Raw genomic sequence first — 10,590 nt, 5'->3', positions numbered from 1 at the left:
TGAGTAACATACTACCAACATTTACTTTTTCTGAAACCAGGTTTCTTTTTCTGATCATACTTTAAAAAACAATAACAACAAAACAAATTGTTTTCTTAAACCAGAGCAGCAGCAGCATTTAAAAGTAGCTGTTAGATGAACTTCAAACACACAGCTCATCTCTTAAAGGAAATCAGACTGTAAACCGAGAGTCTTTTATACAGAAATGATACATTTAACAATCATAAATCCTGCCTTAAAATGGTTTGTCCAAAAGTTTTTCAAACTACAGAAAGTGGATGTCTGCCTTATTTTTCTGCTTTATTTTACTTATGCAACTACATACAACCTGGAGAGGTGTTACTTTCTAAACTCAGGAGAAAGGACTTGAGCATAGGTAACCAGTAACAGCACTACAAAATAGGCACCCAGTCCGTAACACTGAAAAGGATGGAAAGAAGCCTTGCCCTGCAAATTCAGCAGTGGGAACACATACAAGAATAAAACCACCTAAAACACAAAAGCAAAATGTTAGTTATAAGCAGGATAAGGTGTAATAAATAAAACATCTGTCCCAATTCAGATGCTACAAGTGTTCTACAGTAAGTTCTTTATGACTGGCATCAAGTGACAGCAGATTTCTAACGATGTGCACATCGACAGTGCCCGACACCTCTTCTGAAAGGGACAGTTTGAAGTAAGGGCAGCAGAGTGGGGCAAGGTAGAGTATAACTATTGCTGAAGACGATTACCAGTCACCTCAACTATCAATAGGGTAAACTGTGGCTTGCCACTGGACCATATATCGGAGCTCAAAATATATCTTGTCATGGGAAAAATTCATCTGAGACTCTTGAGATGAACCAGCAAGGCTGAACATGAAATAATGTCAAGTAGGCAGGAGAAAACAATCAATGAAGTGACCCTAGCTTATGCATGGTTTTCTACTTAACAAACGGATATGACACACTTTTATAAAAGCTCTGTGGACAAGTACCAGTATTACATCTTCATTATCATCACACAAGCAGATTTTTCTCACTCTGATTTGTGTTTTCCTTAAATAAATAACAAATAAATATTTTAAAATATGTATTTATCTCTGCTGATATATCTTTTATTTTCCCATTTACTGTGCCACGTGCAGCAGGGTCAAAAGCCTATGGCATGCGTGCCAGAAAGGTAACTAAGGCAAATTGATTGTCATACAGTACAGATTTACATATATGTCAGAAATTAGGCAGCTGCCAAATCACAACTCCTACTCTCTAAAATTGTATGCAAGACCTACTATTGTGCTCCAGTCAAAATTTCTGAGAGGCTCATGGTAATCAGTGAGCTGGAACTGAACAGGAGATGTGAGATATAACAAAACAGTGCTTGTCAGTAAGAAAGTATCTGTGAGAGCAGAAGTATTTCTTTCTCCCTTCCCTCCTGGAACTCAAACTCAGCTAGAGATGAGAAATGTATTGGCGTGTGAATGCTCTGATATGGGAAAGGAAACAGTTCACTAGATCATTCTTGGCAGACTGCTGACCTCCACTGCAGAGGACTAGAGGACGTGCCTCCTGGAGAAAATAAGTTCAGCATTGATTTTTCTAAATAAGACAGAGATTTTATTTTGCTTTCTATGCTTAACTGAAACACTAAATCAAGCCCAGATTACTCTCTCCTATAGAACACATTGAATAAAACACTCCTCTGACTTAAAAATACTGCAGATTTCAGAGCTCTGCGTACAGATGGATTCGTACAGTATAACATGCATAGCAGATCTGCTAAGTGATGTCAATAATAGTTGGCCAATCTAACATACTACTTCTGCACAAAATGCACGCAACTGGAGTAGAACAACAAATGTGAATATATCACAGTCTCTAAAGTAAATTTAAATGTTGAGAGCCTGCTATCATTCAGTTCATCACACAGATCACCCTTCTGGCCTGCCGACAATACAGTTCTCCTCCACTAGCAAGCACATTTTTACCAGGAGTTAACTAGCAGCACTGTAGTAAAGTTCCATTTTTTACCAGATTTCTCTGTTCCCCATGAGAGGTAGTCATAAATTAGGCATCATATGTTCTAGACTAATAATTACAGCTGTCGGGTTCACCTTTTAAGCTATGATAGTAAAACGACAGTTTTCAAGTTAGCCCTCTGAAATTTTCTTTAGGAAAAAATTCCTTTAGATCTCATAATCAAAGAAATCAAAGATGCCAAAGATGCTTTTAAAGTCAAGCCTCATTCAAGAAAACCAGCTGACATTCCTTACCTTACTGGTAAGTACCGGCTAACACTATATTAATTACTACAGTAGTCTATCGTATTGTGCTATAGCATCACACAGTTCAGCCATGTTATTTTGATCACCAGACAAAAAAAAAAACCCAACAGCACCTATATAAACTTACTTTCCTAGAAATCCCTGGGTACAGAGATTTTTCTAGTGGTTTCCAGTGCCCTCTTTCTCACTGAGGTACTGCAATGGGAAATTTAGCCAAACAGTGCAGGCAAGGCTCAATGACCAGACAGGGGAAAGGGCTGGGGTGCTGGGAGAGCGGGCTCTTACGGAGCTGTTACAATGAGTTAGGAGATAAAGCAGCATGGGATAGAGGGCTATGAAAGGTGCACGGGTCCTAGGCGGTAATGGGCAGCTGTTTAAGGGAGAGATCAGTACCAGGGGCAGTTGTATGAAGAGGTAAGTAGGTAGTGGATCAAGTTCGCAGATGTTACTACCACCTCCTACTCCTTGTATCTCAGCACACTTAATTCTCAAGACTGTAAGTGCAGAACACTGCCAACTTTAACCACCTAGGAACGTCTTGCAGAAATATGCTCAGGAATGCACACACTTACAGAATGTACTACTAAAGTGGTCAAGACACCCATGAAAATATCCAGCTTCCAGAAGCAAGCCTGAACAGGAGAGAAATGTTAAGCAGAATGACCAAAATACAAGGAGACAATGAATCTATGTAAACATATGTGTAAACTGAAATAATCAAGATGAAAGCTATGTATTCGATGGGAAGAATAAATAGTGATGGAAAAAATAAAGTACATGTTCTTGGTATACTGGGATGGTAGCATACAGCAACGCAGAAAAAAAGAAATCAGTTCTGCTTTTTCATACAGGAGAAGCAAGCGAACAATCGTTAATACCCAAATAACTCTGAAGTTTAATATATATATTATTATTGACACACGTAAGAGAACACTACAACAACACTTTTAGTAGGATTCAGAGAATAATATATACATGCCTCTCTCTAAATAGCTTAATTCATATTACCAACACACCAAAATGAAACTGAAAGACATTCAATTTACAGACATAAATATCAGATCATAATTCATTAAAAATATTACCTGACCAGTTCTTCTGGTATTAACTATTCCTAAAAATGGGCCTTAGCTTTAGTTTGGCATAGACTCTCTCCTGTTCATTTCTTTTCCTTAATCATTTCATGCAATGTACGCCAAATGATGCGATCACCAGCAGTTACATGCAGTCAGACTACAGAAGAAATTTTGTGATTTCAGAATAAACATGATTTACCTCAGAAAACAACCCGAGTTTGCATAAATGCTGCAGTTCAGAATAGGATTTAATTTTCTACTCCATAATAGGGTAATTTTTCATATTAAATACTGTATGCAATATAATCTTCCAAAATATATATCATGGAAGTATTTCTATCATGAAAAGGCCAAGTGTATCAAGGTATTTTTAACGCATGAAGCCCTAGCATCAAGATAAGGTTTGCATTTTAGAAGTTTTCCACTCCCTCCTCCGCTGTGAAACAAACATCTTCCCCACTTTTGGAAAGCAAGAGCAAAATAGTGGAGGTGGTTTTGATGCAACATACAGCTGACAGATGTCCTGTGAATGGTTTCTAAGGAAAATATAACCCAACTACAACGTCAAAAGAAAAATTTACACTATCCAAACATCCTTCTTTATTGGTAAAGGAAAAAGAAGCCATGAGGACAGACATCACTCTGGGGACACTTTTAAACTTTAAAAACATAGTGGGTAGGTCAAATTAAGAGGACAAGTATCAAAAACATATGACAACTTTATGAAAGGAAACTTCTAACAACATCTACCCCAGAACTTTTGTAGGGACAGATGATTCATTCCCTAGACAACAAATCCAACACTTGCTATGAGCAACATATAAAATTATCTTCCTCCGTTTCTGCCATTACAGCCATTTTGAGAATGCTGTTTCTCCTCAGAGTGCTTAACTAACCTGCACTGGCACGAATTTTAGAATCCCAAATGGTGAGTTTACCTCCTGACACTGCAGACAGTTTTTGCTACTACAGCACAGTGGCTCTCAATCTTCCAATCACAGCATTAAGCAGTCTGGAACATCTATGCAGGCAACTTTTTAAGAAGTTTACTGACTGCACTGATGGCATCAGGATACAGAATGGGAAGAGATTTCCAACAGGATTCACCTCTCAAATCACCCATACAGCAAGACGACTGGTTTCCTGCTAGGTAAAAATGTTTTTAACATTCTTTTTAAAATAAAGAATAAAACAAGAAATACCTAACTTTCTGGGGTTTTGCTTGGTTTTGGTTTGAGTTTGTTTAAACTAAAAACCAGAAGATTAAGGCATGCAGAGAACAGAAGCTGTTGAAAACAAAGAGATAAATTTGAGTTTATTTTAAAATAAAAAATCCAACCCCACCAAACACCTGAACAACAAGCTGATATGGTTATTACCATCACAGCAAGTGAACTGAAAGCTAAATGTCAAGCATTACTACAGATATAGGTCAGCAATCTCTATTGTTAATGCTATTCAGCAGGAGGTAAAGTCACCTAATCACAATTTCAGTTGCTTAAAAAAGTCAAACTGTTTCACTCTTTTGCTACTTTGCCACTGAATGAAAATGCCGCTCAGTAGAATTTATTTTAACCAAAAGAAAGAAAAAAAAAAAAAATCACTTACCATTGTGATAAGAACTCTGTATTTATCCAGCATCGCCTGGTTGTCATGGCATCCTGCCAGCAACTGCCAAACCTCTGCCCTTAGTGCTTCTGGAACACCGCTTTTCACCAGGGTAGATAATCCATTTGGTCTCACAACAAGATTATTGTGCCTGAGAAACAGACAATCATTTGCCCTATTACTCTTCAACTAAGAGTAGAAACCAAGATAAAAAAATATTACAAAGTTTTCAACTTTCCAATGTTATTCTGAAAAGCAGAGTCAGCAACTAGCAATGTAAACTCCTCTTCCACTGGTTACACTAATTAGCATTTGTCAGATGGAAAGCAAAAAATTCTGCAAGGATTTACAATAATAACCAGTGGCAAAATGTAGTGATATCCAAATTCTCTAGGCTTGGAGAAATTAGTGAAAAATAGAAGAATAAAGAATTGCAGAGATTGAACTAAACCGGTTAATGAAGAACAATTTATATGAAAAAGAAAACCATGCCATCTGTGCAGACAATTCAATTTAAATATTTGTTCAACATATACATTTAGCTTAGGTTAAGACAAGGAAATTAAAAATAACCTAAGCTGTATAGAGAAATACATTTTGGAAAACAAATAAAGGCCACTTTTAAGAGTACTAACATGAAGACTCAAGTTCCAGTTTTACACTTAATGCCAAGAGTATGTTGCAAGTCCCACAAAGCAGTAACACTTGCACACACTTTGGTAAAACGCCACCATTCCAAAGAAATCTGCCTATTAGTTTGAGCTAGCTCTTTACTATCTGTTTGTTTGCGCAGCAAGAAACATAGACGATTTCAGGATTACTTTTTTGATTTTCCAACGCTGCATAATTAATCATACAAAAGGTGGTATATAGAACTATGTAAAGGCTGTTTTCAGACAGGTTGAATACTAAGGATGTGTTTTTCAAAAATAATCCAGTCACTGAGCCCATACATTTAGGATAAAAATCACTGCACATGCACAATATTGCAGAGCTTTCAGTCACAAATGTTTAAAAATCCTTTTTGAGATAATAGTGTTTACTGATCTAGATTAAACCTGGCTTTGACTTATTATGGCAATTTTCATAGCAATGCAGCAGGAAGACTGTGAATTGACTCTTTAGTCTTTCTAATGTAGGAAGTGCTTTGCTTTCTTATTGTTTTGACCATTGTTATGTTTTTCAGCTCTACTGGTAGGAGAATAGTGAGAGTGGCAGTTCAGCCAAATACTAGCAAGCTGCGATTAAATTAAATAACCGGCAATTTGACCCTCGATTTTAAGTAAATGTTTAGAGTACTCATTCTTTGAAACAGGTCATTAGGATGTGAACAGTTTACTACTACTGTTTAAATTTAAAATGTGCTCTAAATAGATCTCTTTTTCCAATACTCAGAGGATGATACTGTCATTTTTTCAAATTACTTGAATTAAGAAAAAAGAGAGCATGGTTATATAGTGCTCTTGTCCTTTTAAACACAATAATTATTTTAAATTTTAAATGTGCACTACAACAAAAGTAATTCAAAACTTTAGCATTCAGTTAGGCAATTTAAAACCCAACTAGTCCCTCTTCTCTTTTTCAGTACATTTTGCAGCAAGTTATATTAGACTAATGGTCTTGTGATGGGAAAAATCTAGAAAGAAAAAACAATATCCACAGAAATATTGAAAGGACTAGACGCTCTAAGTGGTTACAGAATTATGAAATGTACATTCAGGAATAAATAAATAAAACGCACCAGAAACTTAAAGCTCAAGTTGTGCGAAAATGAAGCATCATAGCACACTTCAAATCAGATTAGTTTGGTTATTACATGGATTTTCGCCATATGTATTACATATGAAACATAGAAAGCCACCTCTGAGGACTCAGCAAGCAGATGAAATAAAATGAACAGCTAAAAAGGTGCGTTCCCATATAAACATAGCAGGGAATTTCTGAGCAACTCCAAGAAAACAATACAAATCATTCATGTCAACAAGTAAGAGATGCACATTCCATGCTGTAATACCATCCTTACCACTGAACACTCACAACTGAGTATTAGGCATCCTACAGTATACCAGATTTCACTAATTTAGATAGTTTTATGGTAGAGGTAATACTTTATCAACATTAGTCCATGCAATAAAGCATAACCCTAACTTTAATAGACAACTCAGTTTCTGAATGTCTGTTTGGGAAACAGCTTGATATTAATAATCCTTGCTCTGTACCCTACAACAATGAACAAATACGCGTTTTCCCCTCAGCTGTGTAGAGGCCCAGGCACCTCACATTCCTAGACACTTTCTGACACCTGCTTGGCTAGACTATAACAGAAACAAGCATAAAATAAAAGCTTGTCTTATTCTACCCTTATCCTCCAGCATGTGTGAAAAAATGGGTCATTCACAGATGCTGACATCTTTAATTTGTTGCAAAGCACTAATTCTCCTGCGCAAAACTCAAAGACATAATTTTAAAACATCAAAGAGCAAGGATACAGAAAGCGATGCATAGGCTATGCTCCAACTTGACAAACAAATATGTCTGATTAAAGACTGCTATTGCTCATGACTTCTTTTTTTAAAAAAACACAGCAGAACTAGTGAAGTACTCAGCTAAACTAGCTCAGCTTACAAGACTTTAATGCTGAGGATGCAGTAAATAGTAAAATAAATTAAAAGACATTCCATTACTTTCCAACTGTTCATTGTATCTTGGTAAATTATCTTATTCTTATTCCTGTTTATATGTTTGAAGGAGACTTTTGGAGCAACGTTTCTGCTGAGTCAGTCCATTAGGTTACAGTGACATTTTCATGAAATGACAAGAAACAATTAAGATGCAATAAATTTTTCATCTAAGAGACAAATCAGCACACCAGTTCTCCAAGTGGAAAGGTTACTTTTTATTTATTTACTTTTTTAACAAGTGCACAGATATTCCACTAGCATATGGTGCACTTTTCAACTCACTAGAAGATTTTATTTAAACCTATTTTTAGTTTTCAAATTGTTAACATTTTTCATCCATTACTCCTTCCAAGTTTTGTTCTTAATGTGTAACATTAACACTATTCAAGAATTAAAGTATTTTATACACTTGAATTTATCTAAAAATGTAATATTGCTTGAGCCACTCCTAAAGAAAATGTTTGCTACTGCTAATCTTCAAGCTGGCGGCAATCGCTCATTTCTCATCCCATTTTTAACTACTACCTGATTCTCTGAATTAAGTGTATAGGTTTATGTTAGGACTTCAAAATAGTTTACTCCGAGAGTCTTAAGTGTTTTGCCTCATTGAATACTATACTTAAGTAAACTGAAGAAACAGGTGGTTACGTGAAACTCAAGATGAGAAGCTGTGGGTGGTTCTTCAGCATGCTTATCCACAGGAATCCAGGTATTTGTCAAGGGCATAAGTTAAAATTAAAAGAATCAACCGACAGACAAATTAAAATTAAAAAGTAGCAGTTTCCAATGCAAATGTAATGCAGATTGAAACAAACCTGCCACACAGTTCTTTAAGGACTCAGGATGGCTTTTCCCCATTGGCCTTGGGGTACCAGATATAAAACTTGAAACGCTTTAATAAACTCTCTCTGGGGATGCCCTTTAGAACAGGCTTTGGAAAGTTCTAAACAGCCCCAGAGCAGATCTTTCTACAGCCTTTTCAGGTGAGGAAAACATACTTGTGTACAGGGATCAACTGACTTCCACACTTTTCCTCAGTATTTCCTTAATCATTCAGGCATTCCATAGCCAGAATATCTGTACAATCATTACATTAAATATTTGTGCTTCCCCCAAAAGATCTTTCATTAAGGCCAGAAACTTCAATGACAAAATAGCTAACAAACTAGCAGGAAGGAAAGGTTCCAGAGGGAATATTTCTGTTAAACTCAAAATCTTGTGATGTCTCATTTAGTAACCTTTGCACGAGATCTCCAATTAAATGAGGTCAGCACCAAGAGGCTGTGTTTCTCCAAAGCTACAAAGTGGCCAAGTAAAGTGGGAAATTGCGCAAATAAATCCTTAAAATGTTTATCAGGTCTCTTTTTGGAGTTAGGAAAAGGAGACTTTGCCAATTCCAGATTAAGGGCCTCTGTTTTGTCTCCAGCAGCAAGAGCTATTACAAAGGGAAAACCAAATAAGCAGTTCTGGCATTTGCAAATAGTATCAGGTGTCTCAGAGGTAGCAAATACACAGATATTTTCTTTTATTGGTGAAGTATACTCTGCTACTGAAGCACTTTATTCAGCCACAGAAATAACACTGTTGAGAACACACTCTAGGCTTACAAATGTTCTTCATCTTACTCTCCAACAGAAACAGTTTAAGTGAGGATCTCAGTCTTTCTAGAATCCCTTTTCAAGTGCTTACTTGTAGCACCAAAAAAAGCATGTCTAAACAAATCAGTCAAATGCACATCAGCTAGCACAAATGACTTAAGACAGGACAGACTGGAGCTGCTCTGTCTTTTCTATCCTAGCACTGAGAGGCACAGAGTTTCATGGAAGCTTAACATCAAGCCCCAAGGAACAGAGGTGGCCAGAATGTTCTGGATTTGAAGACTCACAACTGCAGTGTGAGCATACACAGGCATATTCTCAAACACTGACTGAAACAAGACTTTTGCAAGTGTTGTGGGAGAGATTTGTCAAATAACTGCAAGTTAAAAGAAGATGATTTACCAGGCCCTTTTAAACTAGGTTTAAAAGACAGCCTTCAGCATGGTTTTATTTTTTTTTTTAAATTGTGTAAGCTGAAAAATTTCAAGCCTCCTGCACAAAAGCATATAGTCTCACAAAACAAAGAAAAGGTTAGTATTTAAAATCTAGATTTAAGAAATTAAGCATTACCATCTCCCCAGTAATTCTCCCCAGGAATACAAAATCTTCTCAGGACAATCCTTTGACACATCACCAGTGCCACTGGACAGTTCATTATCACTCTCTGGAGAAAAAAAAAAAAAGAAAAAAAAGAAAAGACAAAACAAGAAAACAAAAGCATGCACAGATTTACCAAAGAGAACAGACATTAAAGATGCATACATATATATATATATAGGTCTCAGACAAATTTTTCTCACATATCGGTTTTAAAACCACAAAAATACATAGAAAATATTAGTGGAACCGTAAAGAATGTTTAGCAGACTTGACAAAACAAGTATATTAATAAAGTTACTGTATGGTTTAAGAGAACAAGACTAGGGAATAATTCATTGTTACAGGAAGAAGGGCTGGGATTTAGAAAAGCATTATGTGAGAAAAGATTCAAGGCTGTCAACTATCTATTTAATGAAATTTCACAATGCAGTATTATCTAAAAGTCACACCTACTCCAGACTTCACATAGAGAGAACTCTCTTTTAAAGCACAGTAGATAAGACTGCTTCATTACACTGCATCCCTTATGTGCCATTCTGCACTTATGTGGCACTCTGATCTCAAGAAGCCTACTCAGAGCCACAATATAATTTTTTTTACTGAAACAAGTTCATGGAAGAGCAGCAGAAACAATACCATGACTTTAAAGCTCATACTGCATGGAACAGCAAAGAATGCTTCAAATGGAAAAGAAACCTCCTAAGTATTAAGAATACCTCACTTATGGAGGGATGCGACTAATACACAAAACTAGAAGGGATAAC

At 36.4% G+C, this 10,590-nt stretch overlaps 1 protein-coding gene across 2 annotated transcripts in view; it reads right to left on the bottom strand.

Annotated features, from left to right (window-relative positions):
* Positions 1–10,590, bottom strand: part of RABGAP1L (RAB GTPase activating protein 1 like) — a 261,437-nt gene that overhangs the window by 191,542 nt on the left and 59,305 nt on the right. For both annotated transcript variants that reach the window (XM_075096820.1, XM_075096821.1), the window contains exons 12-13: positions 9,797–9,890; positions 4,948–5,098 (exon numbers count right to left, since the gene is read on the bottom strand). In XM_075096820.1, the coding sequence (XP_074952921.1) occupies positions 4,948–5,098; positions 9,797–9,890 (245 nt within the window). The remainder of the gene's footprint in view (positions 1–4,947; positions 5,099–9,796; positions 9,891–10,590) is intronic.

Source organism: Phalacrocorax aristotelis, chromosome 6, assembly GCF_949628215.1.
Source record: "Phalacrocorax aristotelis chromosome 6, bGulAri2.1, whole genome shotgun sequence".
Taxonomy (NCBI): Eukaryota; Metazoa; Chordata; class Aves; order Suliformes; family Phalacrocoracidae; genus Phalacrocorax; species Phalacrocorax aristotelis.
The sequence above is the reverse complement of the archived record's forward strand: the minus strand, read 5'-3'. Positions and strand labels throughout refer to the sequence as shown.